General features: G+C 47.0%; 1 protein-coding gene across 1 annotated transcript in view; it reads left to right on the top strand.

Moving 5' to 3' along the window:
- Positions 1-1206: 1206 nt before the first annotated feature.
- Positions 1207-18765, top strand: part of LRRC74A (leucine rich repeat containing 74A) — a 29693-nt gene continuing 12134 nt past the window's right edge. The window contains exons 1-7 of the mRNA XM_069597529.1: positions 1207-1544; positions 3034-3162; positions 5967-6139; positions 9242-9349; positions 10378-10474; positions 13503-13552; positions 13904-13985. Coding sequence (XP_069453630.1) covers positions 1508-1544; positions 3034-3162; positions 5967-6139; positions 9242-9349; positions 10378-10474; positions 13503-13552; positions 13904-13985 — 676 coding nt within the window. The 5' untranslated portion in view covers positions 1207-1507. The remainder of the gene's footprint in view (positions 1545-3033; positions 3163-5966; positions 6140-9241; positions 9350-10377; positions 10475-13502; positions 13553-13903; positions 13986-18765) is intronic.

Genomic DNA, 18765 nt, shown 5'->3' on the forward strand with positions numbered 1-18765 from the left:
TCTTTTAGGAGAGAAATACCTCACTTTCTTATCCTCTGCACCAGTATGGGGGTTGACCAGATATGCCTCGGGTCTTCAGGACTCATGCCTACCAAGTTATCCTAGGAGGTGACCATTTCCTTTGGCCTGTTCCGTGTTTCTTTCACAGAACCACAGGAGATTGGACCGCTAGAAATGTTGTCATGCTGATTTAGGATAACTCAAATTGTTTATTTGAACAGAAGCTCTGCCAAAAGTATTTGCCCAGGACCCTCACAACCTAGGAGTGGCCGTGTCGACTTCTATTTTGTATTATACACGCACTGGAAGACCCAAGTCTTGATCATGTCTGCATTCCCCTCCCCATTGTGGTGCTTGTCTTAGTGCCTTATATGTAACAGATGCTCCATAAATTTTCAGAATGAATGCCTGGAGGAATGAGTCATGTCTCAGATTTACATATTTCTTTTGATTCAAGGTTCTAACTGTGTTTTCCCTACATGCATCCCCAGATATTCATCATTCTTCTGAGTGGCAAAGAGGGATTCTCACGTCCCCAAGCCCTCCAGTCACTGACCTGCCCGTTGATGTGCTGATAGTTTATCAAGAAGGAACAAACACGCCTCCAGATTCTCTTGACAGTAAAATGCAAGTGGGCTTCAACTCCAAGGCATGTGAAAACAGCCAGGCGTGGGAATGATGGTTGAATGGTTTCAAGTTAGGCAGCCCAGCAGTTTGAACAGTGCTTTGGCTGCAACCAATTGTAGTGATAGAACATATGTTTGTCGTGCTTTGCTTTTGATCTTCTGCTCCAAGGTTGAGGATACTCTCCCAAGGGGGAAAGAAAAAAGCAAGAAGAACTGGGAAGAAGAAAACTGACCTCACCCATCACTGAAATATTTCGTACCTGAAGCACAACCACCTTGAGAAAAGAACATGGCGGTGGCTCTTCACGGTCAACTTTTTAAGGGGCTTGGGTTTGGTCCTGACTCAGAGGGAAATAGAACTCCACTGATAGGGACCTCCCCACAACACCTGCACACTCACAACCAAGCCTGGGCTTGGCCCCAGTGGACATAAGAGAAAAGATGACTGCCAGGGTCACCAAGAGGGTGGGAGGCTCGCTGTTGCCACGTCTACCCACATGGATCACAATGACTGCATGAGGTCATGGAATGCTGAAGATGAAATGAAAGTGGGTCCTAAGTCATAAAGTTGCAGATGTGTGGGCATCCTTTCAACAGGGCTCCCAGGCACAGAGCTATACCTCTCTCCCTGATGATCCTAGGAAGCAGCTCCCACTCCCAGACAGAGTTGGGGTCAAATCCAGGCACATCCCACCAAACTCCACTCTCCCTGGGGCTTGCTGGGATGAAACGATAACTGCAGGCTCCCTGCCTAAGATCTGCCTGGGTGAGGGCAGAGTACACAAATTTTGAGACAGAGGTGAATGGACCAGTAGCTTCTTAGGGAAGCAGAAGAAGGGTGCCAAGAAGCTGGCAGCAGCCCCTGAGAGGGCCCTGGCACCATGGACAATGACGAACCTCTTGAGCCTGAGACAAAAGGTGAAAACGCGTCTCACCACTCAGGCCATTCTGGCTGCCTCAAGTGTAATGCCTAATGACCATGCAGACCCGGAAGCCCTCTTCCCTCTTCTCCTGGGACCCTATAGATTTGGGATAATGTGTGATGAGTGCAGGGTTGGCCAAACAGGGAGTGAGAGAGATGCATGCAATGCTGGGCTAGAACTAGCTCATACCAGCTCTGGATGACTTTAATTTTCATTCTGTGAGCTGGTTAATATCATGTTGGTAGTTGGGAATCTGCCACGTTGGGAATATTTACATCACTACATTGGCCAACAAATCAGGATTTTCTTTTTTCTGGAGAGCCAGTTCAACAGTTAGCAACATTCCACTGGTTGGATGGAATTCCAACATTGTGTAATGAAGAAATTAAGACACCATCACTTTTCGATGGCTATGTTTGATGGCTAAGCTGCTGTATGTCTTCGAAGTGTCAGACCACTGCTATTAATATTTCTACCCCTTGTCACACAGACCTTGACTTACAGACTGGGAAATAAATGTTGGAGCTTGGGTCTGTGGACAAGGGCTGAGAAAGACACAGATCTCTGTTGAGCTCATTTGGAACCCACTCTCTTAGAACCTGGGTGGTTAAAACTTGCGACCCCTGCCATGAATGATCAGCCCACCTAAAAGCGTAGATTGGTTGAATTCTGACAGGCCACCTGGTGGTGCAACCTGGCTTCCCCAGACCTTTGCATCCTGCTGACATGGCCATGACTAGCCCTACCTAAGTGTGTGGCTTGTAGGAAGGAGCCCAGGGCTGGTTCCAGATCAGAGGCCCAGTGACAGAAAAGTTCCATCTAGCAAGTGCAGGGGACTGGTGTGAGGAAATCCCAGGACTCATGTATTTAATCATAGCAATTAGTCTCAACCCCTCAACCCCAGGGAGATTTGCAAGCTCTTCCTTCTGCGTGGCCATAAATTTGGATTGGAAGGAAGAGAAGCTAGGTCAAATCCTTAGGAATCAAGTTAACCCTCTGGTTCCCTGAGACTGCTTCTGTTCCATTTTATTTTACATTTGACCCAAGTCACCTGCCCTGCCCCTTGCCCTCTGTGCCTGCCAGTGAAGAAGCCTCCACATTCGTATATGTCCTTTCTCTGAATGAGTAAAGCAGACCCTGAACCCCACCCAAGCCACGAAGAAGGAAAAGAGGGAGCAAGTAGTCAACGTCCAAGGCTGGCCCAACCCAGGGGCTGGGACAGGGGCAAGCCTCCTGGAAACATGATGCGCAGTTAGCACAGGAGGCTGCTCTGTGTCAGCGAAGGGAGGGCTCATAGGGTAAAGGCCCCCCAACAGGGCTGAGGGCACGCTTGAGCCACATAAGGCTGGGGTCAGTGGCTGCAGCCAAGACCCAGGTGGTCGACGAGCGAAACAGAGGGGCAGGAATGCCAGTGCTGGCCTCCATGGGAAAGGCCAATTGATGGCTTTCGTTTCCAGAATTAAGGAGCTGAGTTTTTCTTCCAGATGAGAGCGACAGTGTGTCTGCACCGCAGAGCAGTAACGAAACACTCTACTGTGAGGCCGAAGCCCCTGTGGTTGTTGAGAAAGAGAAACCAGCCCAGGAGAGCTCAGAGACAGATCTTGAGATCGAAGGTGAGTGTAGGCCTTTGAGGGGCGAGGGGTAGCTTGCCTGCCTGCTCAGAAGCTGCAGAAATCAGTCCCTGCCATCGACCCAGCCTCTGCTGTGGAGGGAATGTGGCTGTGCTCAGGCTTATGCCTCATCCTCCTCGAGACCAGCCTGGGTGTGGCGGTCGCCGCTACCCCATGCCCATTGCATCAGCTTGTCAAAAGCTGGACCAATAAAAGGGCAGGGGCTTCTGGTTTTCTGAATGTTTCCACAAGTGGCCTCTATATCACCTTTGTACCAGTTCCAAGAGGTAGGCATTATTTACCTGCCTTTTACAGGGGAGGAAACTGAGGTTTAGAAAGACTGTGCGAGTGGCCGAGAAGTCTGCCAGCGTCTGCTGACCCCATGTTCACCCCACCTGGTCCATCCGCCCTCCGTATGCCATATCCCAGGGGCCCCTGGAGGATTTGGGGCCCGTCTGGCATGCTGGAGACTTTCCTCTTCTCACAGGAGAGTTCTTGTTACCCCATTTTCCTTCAACAAATCCAAGCATGTCTGGGCAAGGGGAGGGGACTCTGGCTAAGGGTTATTGCAAACATCACCTCTACCCTCTCCTCCCTCCCGGTTCCCCCAAGGAAGGAGGTGCGGAAAAATAATGCTGAGCCAGAATAACGCTGGCCCCGCCTGATGCGCTGGCCTCAGACTCCCCAGACTGAACCCCTTCTCCTGTGTTCCGGAGCTGGGGGGTGCACTGTGATCAGTGGCTGCAGACACTCAAGGGAGGCTGTTCTGCCGAATTCAGCTGTGTGGCTCCCCTGAGCTGTCACCTCCCCCTCATAGTCAACCTACAACCTCACCCTCAACACAGACCTCCTCCTGCCCCCCCCACCCGGGGAATCCTGTTGTTCATTTTCTAAATTCTTTCCCACTTCAAGGTTGCTGCTGAAGCTGATTGCAACACCCAATTTTACAAGGTCAGAGGGGTGTCAGATAGAAACAATGGACATTGCATCCCAGTATCTGGCTTCTATCTCTTTCCCCCTCCCCACACCCATGGCCGGCAAGTGATAACACTGTTGCAAACAGCCTCGAAAATATAACTGTAGTGAATACAGCTAGAAGTGGTCAGCGGACTGCAACAGAGGAGAGTGAGTTCCAAGGACAAAGCTGGGGGTTACCTATCCTGCTTGGGCAAACAGGAACCTCTAAGGACTGAATCTGGGCCCCACAGTTCTGTGTTGGATGGAAACTCAGGGCTCAGCTCCTCCAGTTTCTACCGCCACAGCAGCTGGCTCTGAGATACTGAGGAAGGGGCAGGAAATCTCCCATGATGGCCCCCGAGACAGGAGCCCAGGCAGGAATAGCAAGCTGGTGGAGAGGCTCCAGAAGAGAGAGAAGAGGGACGTTACTTCTGCTTTTCCTGTACAACGGGCCATTTTGCACCCCAGGGGCCACTTGGCAAACTGGAGGTGGGGTGAGCGGGCAGATGCTACTTGAATCTCACAGGTAGAGACCAAGAATCTGGCTCAGGGACTTCCCTGGTGTAGTCCAGTGGTTAAGACTCCACACTCCCTGACCAGGGTTTGATCCCTGGTTGGGAAATGTCCCACAAGTTGCATGGTATAGCCAAAAAGAAATGTATGAAGAAAAGCATCCTGCTAAATGTTTTACATTGCACATAACAGTCCCTCACAGAAAAGAATGATCCAATTCAAAATGTCCATAGTACTGAAGCTCAAAAAACCCTCTGGTCTACAATCACCTGGAAAAGAAGGCCAATTTGTAGCTGTGCCTATAAAATCAACTTGCTTGCAAAGACGTTGTCCTTCCACCAACAAAGCTTTCGTTGTCCGTCTTAGAAATGTTTAGGGTGGGTTGGCCAAAGGCCCAGGGATGTGAAGGGAAAACAGATGCTGGCTTAGACCCCAGCTTGCCCTGGGAAGCCCTGGATCAGTGGAGCTTGTTCAATGAGGACAGGGTCGTGGGGCATTCAGAATCCAGGGAGGCCCGCCACCCACTGCCCTCTAGCCAGGCTGGTCTAAAGTCCAAGGAACTGAGCCCCCAGCCCCCAAGTGTATTTGTTTCCAATGGATTTGGGGGTCTTTCCATTCTTGCACATACAGAAGCCCACTGCGTCCTATTTGGGCTTTTTCTAGTTGGGAGTTCTCTAAATCTTTCGTAAAACTTTGTGGCTCACATTTTAACAGTGGCAATGAAACTAAAGGATTCCTAGGTGCACTAGTGGTAAAGAATCCACCTGCCGACGTGGGAGACAGAGATTTGGGTTCGATCCCTGGGTCGGGACGATCCCCCAGAGGAGGAAATGGCAACCCACTCCAGTGTTCTTGCCTGGAAAATGCCATGGACAGAGGACCTCGGTGGGCTACAGTCCATGGGGTCACTGCAGTGGAACTGCAGTGGAAACTCCCTCAACTGTCAACAAACCACCAGCTTTTTGTCTTGCTGGCCTTTCAAAGGTGTCCCCAGGTGGGCACAGACGGGCTCACACATCCTTAAGGTCACCCTTACACACCCTTTCGCAGTTGGCCTGGGAAGGTAGGGGTGAAGCACATCATTTCTTCCAGGTAGTTTGGAGTCTAAAGCCAGGGACCTTCTCTCTTACCAAAGAGAGATGTCCCCATGGGGTTTTCTGGAGTCAGAGTCTCCCACCACGGGCTGACCTTCCAGTTGGAGGAACATACACGCATAGGATCAGATCCTCAGGCAGAAAGGACACCAGTCAGAATCGAATGTGGTCTGGGTTAGCAGGAAGATAAGGCAAAGGAAGAAGAGAAACTCCACTTCTTCCTCTTGCATCTTTTTTTTGTAGATACCGAGAAATTTTTCACCACTGGACAAAAGGAGCTGTACCTGGAGGCCTGCAAACTGGTGGGCGTAGTGCCTGTCTCCTACTTCATCCGGAACATGGAGGAGTCCTACGTGAACCTCAACCACCACGGGCTGGGCCCCAAGGGAACCAAGGCTATTGCTATAGCCTTGGTGGTGAGCATGCCAGTGGGGGCACGTGAAGCCTGGCAGAGGTGGGGGCTTGAGAGGCTGCTGGGCCCAAGAGTCAGAGAGCCCTACCGTGGGACTGAGTTGCCACCTCTTTGCCCACCTTGCCCTAGGTTCTGCATGTTATTGTTGAGTTGCTTAGTCATCTCCAACTCATTTGTGACCCCATGGACTGCATCCTGCCAGGCTTCTCTGTCCATGAGATTTCCCAGCAAGAATACAGGAGTGGGTCGCCACTTCCTTCTCCAGGGGATCTTCCCGATCCAGGGATCAAGCCTTCATTTCCTGAATGGCAGGCCGATTGTTTACCACTGAGCCACCTGGAATCCCAGACTCTGCATCACTATCAGCTATTTCCCCAATAGGCATGGATGCCCGTTAGCTCCTAGGAAGGAGGTTACCAGAGACCCGGACCTTGAAAGTCTGTGCTCTTTCATATCCAGAAAGCAAAGGCACAAGGCTGTGGGCACTGGAAAAGCAACTGATCTGGGCTAGGGCCCGAATGCTAGTGCAAAGCACAAGACGAAATTTCAGCCGGGCCCCCATTCCAAAGCTCACCTTTGCGATAAATGAGTTCACTACTGAGCCATTCCATTCCATGTCTGCCTTTCCCAATATTAGGTGTAATTCTTCAAGATCACACTGCAGAGTGAATCCTGTTTTCCCACAGGAATAATGTTCTCGCTCAACTTGGCATGAATGAACAAGGACTTGACCTTGAGCTTAATAGATAGCGTTCCATATTTATAATTGATGGTATGCAAAACTGACTCCATCTCAGGAAAACAGACAATGTAACAGGTGTATGTCAGCATTACTCTGTTTGTTCACTTAGCACAGTAAAGAAAAACTTTGATTTTTTTTTTGAAGTACTCATTTTTGAATCTATAACAGCATTTGCACTTAGTGCATGCTCATTAAGAAGTCACTGAACGTGACCCTGGGGAGGAGGAGGGTAGGGAGGGAAGAGCAGAGAAAGAACAAAGCCATCTTGAAATTTATGGAGCGTTGAAAGACTGATTAATGATGTGTTAGGAATGCACCATTACCTCATGAGCTTCATGGGGAAAAAAATGGAATATAATGAAATCCACTCAGGACTTGGGCCACTTGGCTCTCAGGAACAGCAGTTTCTGTTTAGGGGGCGTTTTTCTTCTCTGATTCTCTGTATCACCCATTTGACAATTAATCATTGTGACATTCCCATGGACTGAACTTTTAATTATTACTGATATCTCTAGTACAGTTGAACTTCTCACATGTCGTGCTCTCCCCTGGCTTAGATGAAGAGCGCCCTGATAGGAGGGGTCATTTTCATACTTCTTGGGATCTATCCCTCCTCTGCCAATCTCCATGCCCCTGGACTTATGGGTTATGGACCCCCTGCAGAGGAGGGACGGTCTCTGTTTATCCCTGTTTCCTCGGCAGCTGGCACAGAGGGTGACAAATAGATACTCGCCCTTGTGAAATAAATGTGGATGGACTTGGCAATCGGGCCCACCCACTGCACCAGGCGCTGTGCTGGCCCCCAGGACGACTCTGAAAGTGGCCTTTCAGTCCCAGTTTCTGCTAAATGACACCTAGACTGGGAGGCCCCCTGAGCCATCTCACTTGCCTTTGAGCCCAGCTGAACTTTGCCACCACCACCCCCTCCCTGCAGAGAGCTGAGGCCAGGAGACACTTCCTGAGGCCCCGGAGGACCTCCCTGCGTGGCTGTAATTCGCTCTGTGACACTCTTCCTTCGCTTGGGACGAGAGCTGCTACCGCATCCTACTTCTCTCACGGCTCTGTGCACTTCGGAAGTGCTCAGATCCAAAGACGAGTCTGTTCTGTCTGCCTTTCTGCACAGGGAACGAGGTGGGAAAGGGAAGGACGGAAGTTCTGGTTAGAGCTAACCCCAGTCCCTCTTGCTGCAATGCTAGTCATTGCCACTTGCCTTGTTCTCTGTGGGAATGCAGACTAGCTTGGATGTAGATATTTATTTAAGATTTAGGTTCTAATACGTATCAGTACCAGAGGAGAAGGGTGTGGGGAAGAATTGGGAGATTGTCATTGCAGTGTATATACTATTGATACCATGTATAAAATAGATAACTAATGAGGCCATACTGTATTGCGCAGGGAGCTCTACTGAACGCTCAGTAGTGACCTACATGGGAAGGAACTCCTAAAAAGAGGGGGTATAGCTGATTCACTTTGCTCTACAGCACAAACTAACACAACATTGTAAAGCAATTATACTCCCATAAAAATTAATTAGGAAAGGATTTAAGTTCCAGTTCCCTCCAAAGAGCCTTGAGGCAACATCCTGTCAGAGTCCAGATAAACCTTAAGCCTAAACTAGAAGAGAGGCCTCTGAACAAGATGGCACAGGAGATGCGTTAGGCTTAAACACCGTTCTTAAATGTATCAGGGAGGCCTGGCATGCTACAGTCCATGGGGTCACAAAGAGTCGGACACGACTGAGCAACTGAACTGAACTGAAATGCATCACGTTCTCCTTAATCCTGGAGTAGGTCACAAGCCTCTCTCCTCAAGGCTAAATGGTTAAAATCTGTTCCCCTCACCCTCGCGCCTTCCCCTTTGCAGGACTCTGTTGTCATGCCCCCCTTCTAAATGCCCCCTGGGAATCCCTTGTTGGGGAGGGAGATGCCCAGAAGAAGCATGTCCTAGCAAAACTTCCCTGGTGGGTCAGTGGTGAAGAATCCACCTGCCAATGCAGGAGACACAGGCTCGATCCCTGGGTTGAGGAGGTCCCCTGGAGCAGGGAAATGGCAACCCACTCCAGTACTCTTGCCTGGGAAATCCCTCAGACAGAGGAGCCTGGCGGGCCGTGGTCCACCAGGGGTCTCAAAGAATCGGACACAACTTAGTGACAAAGCAACAACCAGGAAACAAAACTCATGGGGACGGTGGTTCCCCTGCCTTATTCTGTTGCTAGCCGCTCCTCCAGAACTGCTAGCCTGCACCTCCATACCCTCTGACATAGCCAGGACATTCAAGAGGGGTGATGGGTTCTGGGCAAAGGCAGGCAACTGACTCTGTCACCATCCATCTTTCTCTCTCCTCCTCCCCTTGTGGTGGCTGAAGTCCAACACAACTGTCCTCACGCTGGAGCTGGCGGATAACTGCATCATGAAGGAGGGTATCCTGAGCCTGGTGGAGATGCTGCAGGAAAACTACTACCTGCAGGAGATGGTGCTGTGCCCTGTCCTGCCTGTTCCTACCTCCACACTTAGGGTCTCAGAATCCACTCGGGACAAGCCAGAGACCCCTCCCCAAGCCCAGCCTCCAGGCTTTCTGCTATCAATCTGGGGGCTCCTCCCCACTAGAAGTGACTTCTCAGACGAGGGTCCACACCTAAGAGGCTGACCAGGGACTCTGCGTTCCCCATGGGCATAGGAAGCCCATATTTCCATCTGACCTCACGAGTCCCTAAATGGACAAACTTCTTTAGAGTTGCCTTAACGTGAACTTTCTTAAAGAAAATAAAGTCACGAGATAATTTCATAAACTACAATGCGTCCAGAGATAGATGATTGTTGATGGCTGGACACCAGCGTGAATGTACTTCAGCCCACTGAGCTGCACCCTTCAAAACGGTTAGGATGGCAAGTGTTGTGTTACGTCTATTTTACTACAGTTTTAAAACTTGAAAAAAGAAGGGGAAAAAATGACCAAGATAATAATGGCGAAGTTATATAAAGTCCCTCCCGCTAGCCTGAATGGACTGTGTCCATTTATACCCCAATTTCTTCCAAGTACAGTAATTCGTGCTTTAGGAACCAGTGAAGGGAATTACAATAATTGCTTACTCTTAATTTTGGTTTTCAATTGTTTCATACTAAACCCTCCAAATAGTTATCTTGGGTTTCAAAAAAAAAAATTGCAGTGTGCATATCTAAAATACCAGGGTGAAACTGGGGAGGGTGCGGGGAGTCTTTGAGATCAGCTTCAGAGAATTGAGACCAGCCTAAGGCCTCGCCTTGAAACATCAGAAAAACCAGGGGTCCTCTCCTCCTCCTCCTCCTCCTCCTCCTCCTCCTCCTCCTCCTCCTTTTAATTTCCCTAACCCTTCCAGTCCTTTGACCTGACACCTGCTCTCTCTACCCTAACCTTATGCCCTTAGGACAGGCCTCAAGTAAGCCCCCACCCGCCCCCATCATTTGTTAACCAGGGCCCTTTGGTGGGATTTATACACACAGAAGTGTTCTCTTGCCTTTTAGAATGTTTCCGACAATGATCTCGGCTTGGAGGGGGCCAGAATCCTCTCCGAGTTCCTCCAGAATAACACCTCCTCGCTCCTCAGTCTTCAGCTAGCAGGTGAGCCTGTGAGGGCTTCCCAGTGGGTACTAGTGGTGAAGACTCTGCCTGCCAATACAGGAGACGCAAGAGACCCAGGTTCAGTCCCAGAGTGGGGAAGATCCCCTGGAGAAGGAAATGGCAACCCCCTCCAGTATTCTTGCCTGGAGAACTCCATGGGCAGAGGAGCCTGATGGTCTGCAGTCCCTGGGGTAGCAAAGACTCGGACACCACTGAAGTGACTTAGCGCTCACGCCTGGCGCTTTCTGGTATAAAAGTTTGCATATTAACTGTTGTCAAGTTCATCAGTCTTTTACAGTTTTGATTTTTGTAGTCTTGCTTAAAAACTGTTTCCTACTTCAGATTTTAAAGTATTTTCTTTTATTTTCTTCAAATGTTTTTGTAATTTTTCCCACATAGATTTTCAATATATCTGGAATTTAGTTTTGTTCAAGGCATTAGGTAGAAATCGTACATGTTATTTTCACCTGGCTAAAATTCATAGCCAGGTGCCCAGCTTCATTAATTGAATAACTTATCCTTTACTGACTAACTTGAATGCCATTTCAACATATATTAAAGTGTGTGTTAGTCAGTCATGTCTGACTCTTTGCGACCCCATGGACTGTAACCCACCAGGCTCCTGTTCTCCAGGCAAGAATACTAGAGTGGGCTGCCATTCCCTTCTCCAGGGGAGCTTCCCAACCCAGGGATCGATCCTGGGTCTCCTGCGTTACGGGTGGATTCTTTACCATCTAAGCCACCAGAGATGTCCATCATATATTAAATTGCCATATAAATATAGATTCCTTTCTAGAGTCTCTATCCCACTTCATTTATCTATTTCTATGTCAACATTGTACCGTTTTAGTATTTGTTTAAAATATTAAAATTATAATATGCTATAATTAGTTGAAATTTATAAAATAGATCAAGTATGTAATATTCAATAGATTAGTTTTATACTTATATGTTTATATTAGATATTTTAATATGTTTTGAGCTTCCCCAGTGGCTCTGCAGTGCAAGAATCCACCTGAAATGCAGGAGACAGAGGTTCTGATCCCTGGGTTGAGACGATACCCTGGAGAAGGAAAAGGCAAGCCACTCCAGTATTCCAACCTGGGAAATCCCACTGACAGAACCTGGCAGGCTGCAGTCCATGGGACTGCAAAAGAGTCCTACATGACTTAGCAACTAAACAGCAACAATAATGCATTTAATATTTGAGTGGACAAAGTTTGACCTTTTTCAAAGTAATCTTGGCTATTCCTGGACAGTTTCTCCTGCAGGTGAATTTTAAAATCACTTTGTCAAGTTCTATTAAAAAAACTTATTGGGATGTTGGTTGGAGTTATATTTAATATTCTAGGTTAATTCAGGAAAGAATTGACATATTCAAAATATTGAATAGCTTCATTTAAGAACTTGGTTTCATCAGGTTTTTATTATGTTCTTCAATAAATTATTATAGTTTTATTTCATTATTAGTCATGCATATTTCATATTAGCTTTATGTCTAGGTCTTTATCATTTCATTCTTATGAGAATAGAGTGTTTTTTCTACCACTTTTTCTAATTACTTTATTCCTGGTATGTATGAGAACTATTAATTTTTGTACATTCAGCCTATTGTCAATCATTTTATTGAATTATCTTACTAGTTCTGACATTTTGTTAATATTCTTGGATTATTTATGTAGGTGATAATGTCTGCAAACAATGGAAGTTTTTGTCTCTTTGTTCCAATATTTATGGCTTCTGGAGAGTTTTTTGGTTGTATTGGCTAAGACCTCTAATATAACATTAATCCAGAAAGTTCTTTGCAAAAATACAAACTTCCCAGCCCTATGCCAGGCTGCTAAGTCAGACTTCTTTAGGGGGAAAGGCTAAGAATCTGTATTTTTCATCTATCTTCCAAACAATTTCTTACAGCCGAGGCAGGACAGGTAACAAATAGTATAAATACTATATATTTACTTATATATAAATACTTATATATTTGAGTAACAGATCACTTAAGTTTATACATAAGTTTATAGATTTTCATCTCATTTCATTGCACTGGTGCCAGAAACAACCAAGGAAGTATTTGTGTTTCAGTGGCTTCATTCATTCAGGATTCACTGAGCACCTGCTATGTGCCAAGCGCTTTTTGAGTGCTACAGATGGTTTATTAAACTTTTCAAGGAGAAATTTGGGGATAAGAATTTGTGTTATCTATTCCCCCCAAATCACCAGTGTTTTATCAGTGGATTCCTTAGCAAAGCCGGGGCTAGGATAAGACAAGAAAGGCACTCGCCTCAGCCACAGAACTTAAGGGGCAACAAAAAACTCAGTAACCAAGTAAATAACATCTTAAAGCAACATTTTTAAAAGCCAAAATTAATACAAAGATAAGTCCATGGGTGAAGAAAATATCAACACTTTAAATAAACCACAGAATCCCACAGGGACAGATTGGAATGAAGTACAGGGTCAGATCCTGCTTTTATTTAAACTCTGGTTCATCATAGATGTTTTCTCATTGATTTGTATTTTAAACTATTGAGCTGTTATTCATACCGATTACCAAGATTTTTGGCGCCCCTTTGATCTTGCACGCATGGTAAGTGACTCATTCATCTCTCCAGTCCCAACTCTGCTGCTTAGACTTGAATTAGCCTTTTTAGAACATCACAGAGTTTAGGCAGGGGTTGATGCTATCAGTGGATGCACAGGGCATGGTGTGCCAACTCCTGCCACTCCCTACACAGTCATGGCAGAGAGAGAAGGGAAGGAGCATTAAAGAGATGGTAATGAGCTGTCTTTCTTCGTGTGTGTTCTTCTGTGCCCAAACACTGCTTTAAGCATTTGCCCAAACCCCCCGCCCATCCAGGCTGCCACGTAACACGGAGCAGAGTTCCACGTGCTACACGGTCCTTGCTGGACTTGCCACCTTTTCTATGTCCGATTGTTCCAAAGGCAAGAAGCTGGCAGGACTAGATATGGAGGGTTAGGGAGCCTTAGTCTGAAGAGCATTGCTAATGCCCACCCCCCTTCACTGCAGGAAATAACTTCAAGGAAGAATCTGCAGAGCTGTTCTGTCAAGCCTTGTCGGTAAGAAGCCAGGGGTGCAGGTGCAGCCAGCCCCATGAGCGATGCCGCGGGGACACGGGTGGCTCTGAGCATCAGGAAGGAGTGAGGCCACTTACCTGGTGTAGGGAGCTGCTGAGTGTTCAGACTCCAGTCCTATCAAAAGCCTCAGCAAGTGGTAGGACTGTTTGGATGGTACTAAATTCTCCTAGCAGTCATCAACAGTTCTACAGGAAATGAACTGTCCTCTGTCTAAGAACACTAGCCTACTTAATTTTCAGCATACGCAGGCCCCCATCACAGTGTTCTAAGTGAGGCATTTGCAAAGACAGAGAAGACAAAAATCACCTCTCTCTGCCCTGTTTCTTTCTCTAGAACAATTACAGAATTAAATCACTGGATCTCAGTCACAACCAATTCTGTCATAAGGCAGGCGAGTACCTGGGGCAGATGCTAGGTGAGTCCTGCTGCGAAGGGAGAGGCCTGGAAAAGGGAGGGAAGTGTAGGGTAGGATGGCTTGTCAGAGCTCATCTCCTGTTTCTTTATTGTTATTGAAATTTTGGTTATAGAAAGCAACGTAAATGATACCCCAAATTCATTCTGAACACAGCAAATATCTGAATGTGTGAAGTAATTAGAAAAACATAGAAGTAACTTGTTTCTATGAGAAGTAATACAGAGAGATGACTTCAGGGAGGCTAAAGATTATTAACAGAAATGGGCACACACTGTAACAAACCAGTGGGCAGAAAGTGCAACAAAAACGATTCATACATTTGACAACAGTAAAGTTGAAAACTTTCAGATGATAAAAGAAGTTGTGGGGCAGTGATAGAAGACAAGCACTAGTTAGGGAGTAGAAATGTAGAACATTTGTAAAATATAAAAGATTACTGTTCAGAATACTGATGAAAGGTCCTCTAGCTCAATTAGGCAGTGATAAATACTCCCAGGAAAAAAAAAAAGAAAACCTGGCCAGAGCATATGGACAGGGACCAAAGAAAACCAAGTGTCCGCACTCTTCAGTAATTAACACGCAAAAAACCCCGCAAACAGACCTCCTTTGTCATCTAGCAGAGCTGTAACAATTTCCCATCAGAGAATATCAATGGCAGTGAAAACGAACAAAAAATAGGGACACTCACAAGTCCGCTAGACAAAGGCACTTTGGAGAACAATTTGAACAATTGTTCAAATTGGAGAACAATTACATTTAGTAATATATATTACGGAGAAGGCGATGGTACCCTCCTCCAGTGGTAGGACTGGAAAATCCCATGGATGGAGGAGCCTGGTGGGCTGCAGTCCATGGGGTCGCGAATAGTCGGACATGACTGAGCGACTTCACTTTCACTTTTCACTTTTCACTTTTCACTTTCATGCATTGGAGAAGGAAATGGCAACCCACTCCAGTGTTCTTAGCTGGAGAATCCCAGGGATGGGGGAGCCTGGTGGGCTGCCATCTATGGGGTCACAAAGAGTCAGACACAACTGAAGCGACTTAGCAGCAGCAGTAATATATTGGAAATGTATATATTCTATGACACAGTTCACCTCTAAAGGTGTCTCAGAGAAGGTCTCATGCATACAGAAAGTGCCGGGGTCCTGCGCTGGTGGTTCCAGGGAATTCGAAGGGGAGACGGCATAGGCAAGGAAAACTTATTTATTTAGAAATATAAAGAGAGATTAGGAAGAAATAGTATAGTAGGAAATTTTAGTGGAAAAAAGAAGCTAAATAACTTGTTTTATGGGGAAGGCTAATAAAACCTCAGGACAAGAGACTTGCACCATCTATGTTGGGCCACCGGTGCCCATTTGAATAGCGGAGGGTGCCCCACCTTAGGCTCCTCTCTCACAGATCTTAGAAGCCAGGGCAAGTAAGTAGACGTGGTGAGCCTCCCTGCTCCAGATGGGAATTCAGCCAGAAAATAGAGCAGGAAAAACACTGGGGAAACCAGTCCGGTGACTGACCCATCCTCTATTGTCCGGAAAGGCCTTATATACTTTTGATTTTACATAGAGATCAATGGATAATACAAAATTATGCAGTGTCAACAGCCCTGACTCTTATCGAGACCAGGCTTTCTCTCTACATACCTAGTTGTATACATAAGTCTTAGGTGATTTACATCATCTTCCGGCCAGAAGGCCAATTAACATTTTACAGCCCTTTTCTGATAAGGGTAATAGTGTTTTTCTTCCCAAAGTCTGGTGCCACTCTCAGAAAGCACTAAATAAAGTTACATTCTTACATAGCAAGGATACAACAATTTATAACAAGAAAGTGAAGTACAGTGATTTATAACAAAAAGAAAATTAACTCAAAACTCTAGTATTGCTAACATCAAAACTACTATATTCCTATTTCTGCATCCCATTTACATTGATTAATATCCTCCCAAGTGCCTAAAAGATAAAGGATATGGAGGCCTGGCAGCAAACATTAACTCAACAAACTCTTCATCAAACTAATTCTTAGCCCCCAAAGGCTCTATATCTTTAAGATGTTTTAAGCTTTGTGCCTCTCATGGTTGGGGGCTGTAAACAATCCACAAGTTGTAAAGTCAGTCTGACCGGTCAGATAAGTTAGAAAGCCATCAAAGTGGCTTAAGCCGAGACAGTCTTTTTATATGCAGGAGACTGTTGGAGCTCTGAATTAACTCTTTCCAGAGAAAAGGTGGTAATGTCAGAAGAGTATAGTATAGCAGACAGTAAACAGACAGAGTTTGGTTTCGGGGTAGATGCTCAGACAGAGGACCCCTTGAGACCTGACTCGCCTTGCCCATCAGGCCTCTCCGCATGACCTTGTCATGGGTGGGATCTCCCGTGCTGGCTCTCAGCAAGAGAGAGCTGTCCAAGGAGGTTCGTTTTAACAAAAGTGTTATAAAAGGGGGAGAAAAAAAAACAAACTAAATGTTCACTCCTGGGGAAATGAATAGAACCAGAGAGGACTTCTAGCAGTGGGGAGAGAGTGCTAATCTAGATGGGGAGGGGAGAGGAAACCGCCCAGGGAAGGTGGCTATTTGTTGAAACCTGAATATAAAAGAAGCAACAGCCGTTCTATATAGCTTTCCAGGAGAAAGCCTGTTTGAGGAACTTGGGGCGACAGTGTGGCTGAAGCGCAGGGGACAGGGGAGGAGAATGGAAGGGGGAGAGGTCGTCGAGGTGGCGGGCAGCCCCTCACGTCGAGCTGTTGGAGCCACAACAGCCACAGAGCCTGGGTTTCATTCAACGCACGGTGTGTCACAAAGGATGTGAGCGTGAGAATGATGAGGGACGGCTGGGAGGCTCAGACCAGCTCCGTGACTCCTACATCCGAGGAGGACAGGAGGGGAGGACGGAGGCGTGGTGTTCCAGACCAGGACAGGACCACAATGTGAGCTCAGCCAGGAGGGTCCCAGAGGAGATGGATTCAGAATATGCTCTGGAAGTAAAACCAAAAGGACTTGCTGATGTGAAGAGGGAGGGAAAGTGAGAGATAAAGATAGATTCATGATTCTTTAGTTTCAGTTCCTCGTGAGATGGAGGTGGTGTTTACTCAGGGGGGGATCTCAGGGAGTCACAGTACGGAGGGGCAGGAGTTAGGAGTCAAGGTGTCTGCTTTTGGCCAGGAAGGGCTTTCAATGCCCATTTGACGCCGACACGGAGATGTCAGGAAGGTGGTTTGCTGGGTCAGTTTAGAGTGTGGAGAACAAGTCAGAACTGAAAACATATTTGTGATGTATTTAAAGCCATGGCCACGTGTCCAGATGAGGTTGTCCAGGCGAAGAGTGCAGACAGAGTTGAGTAGGGGGCCATCCTACTGCCCCCGGGGTCACTCCAACATTTTAAAGGGTTGCAGAGGAGGAGGAGGAGCTGGAGTGGGAGTGATGAGTCAAATAGCAGGGAAAGTGAGGTACCAAGGAGCCACGTGGTGGGGAGTATTTTCAAGAATGGGGAGGTGGTCAGCTGGGTGAAGTACTGTTTAGAGGTCAAATAAGACAGTAAAGTGACCACAGGACTTGCCAGCGTGGAAATAACTACTGAGGGAGTATGCAAAACCAGCTGGAGTGGGCTGAATTGAAAATGAGATGCAAAGAAGTGAAAATGGCCACGTAAGCAACTCTAGGCGCTCTGCTGAGACGTGGCTGGAACAGAGATGGGTGGCGTGGAGTCCAGGAAGGTTTGCAAGGGTGGGAAATGCTGACCGGAGGAAGAGAAATAGAAACTGATGACGGAGAAGGCTGCTGCTGCTCCGACTCTGCAACCCCATAGACGGCAGCCCACCAGGCTCCCCAGTCCCTGGGATTCTCCAGGCAAGAACACTGGAGTGGGCTGCCATGTCCTTCTCCAGTGCATGAAAGTGAAAAGGGAAAGTGAAGTCGCTCAGTTGTGTCTGACTCTTAGCGACCCCATGGCCTGCAGCCCAGCAGGCTCCTCCATCCATGGGATTGTCCGGGCTGCTGTTCCCTTCTCCGTGATGGAGAAGAAGGAGGAGATAATCATAGGATCGAAGTCCTTGAAAAGACAGGAGGTGGTAGTATCTATAACAAAAATGGAGGGGCGGCCTGACAGCAGTAGGGACCCATCATTCACTGAAAAGGGGGGAGCCCAAGAGTGGGTGTGGGGGTCAGTGGGGCTGGGAGATAGCACTTTAGGAGGGTGAAGCTCTCTCACCCCATGGTTGCCGTTGCCTCAGCGAAGCAATGAGGCAAGATCTTCAGCTGGAACGGAAGGGATGGAAGAGCAAAGTGTAAATGAGTTATTGGGTATTTTGAGTCTCCCTTTGAAAACTAATTGCCAAACATTTTAAAATTAAATTTTAAAACAAATTTAAAATGAGACAAACTAACTTCTGTTTTAATATGGTTGTCACCATACTATACATGCAGCTTTTAAACAATTTCGTGCATTAAAGCCACCAAATATTAGATGATTACTATGTGACAGGTATCGTGCTAGGCTCTTTACATCAATCTTTACAAAAAAAAAAAAAAAAACCTTTGTAAAGGTTAACGTTCCCTTGTTATAGGTCAGAAAACAGAAGTAAGGGAAGGACAATTAAGCCAAAGAATCCGCCTCAATGTGGGAGAACCAGGTTTGAGCCCTAGATCAGAAAGATCCCCTGGAGAAGGGCATGGCTTGCCACTCCAGTATTCTTTCCTGGAGAATCCCATGGACAGAGGAGCCTGGCAGGCTACAGTCTGTGGGGTGACAAAGAGTCAGACATGACTGCCTTCTGTCTAAGGTCACATAGC

The sequence above is a fragment of the Ovis canadensis genome, chromosome 7, assembly GCF_042477335.2.
Source record: "Ovis canadensis isolate MfBH-ARS-UI-01 breed Bighorn chromosome 7, ARS-UI_OviCan_v2, whole genome shotgun sequence".
Taxonomy (NCBI): domain Eukaryota; kingdom Metazoa; phylum Chordata; class Mammalia; order Artiodactyla; family Bovidae; genus Ovis; species Ovis canadensis.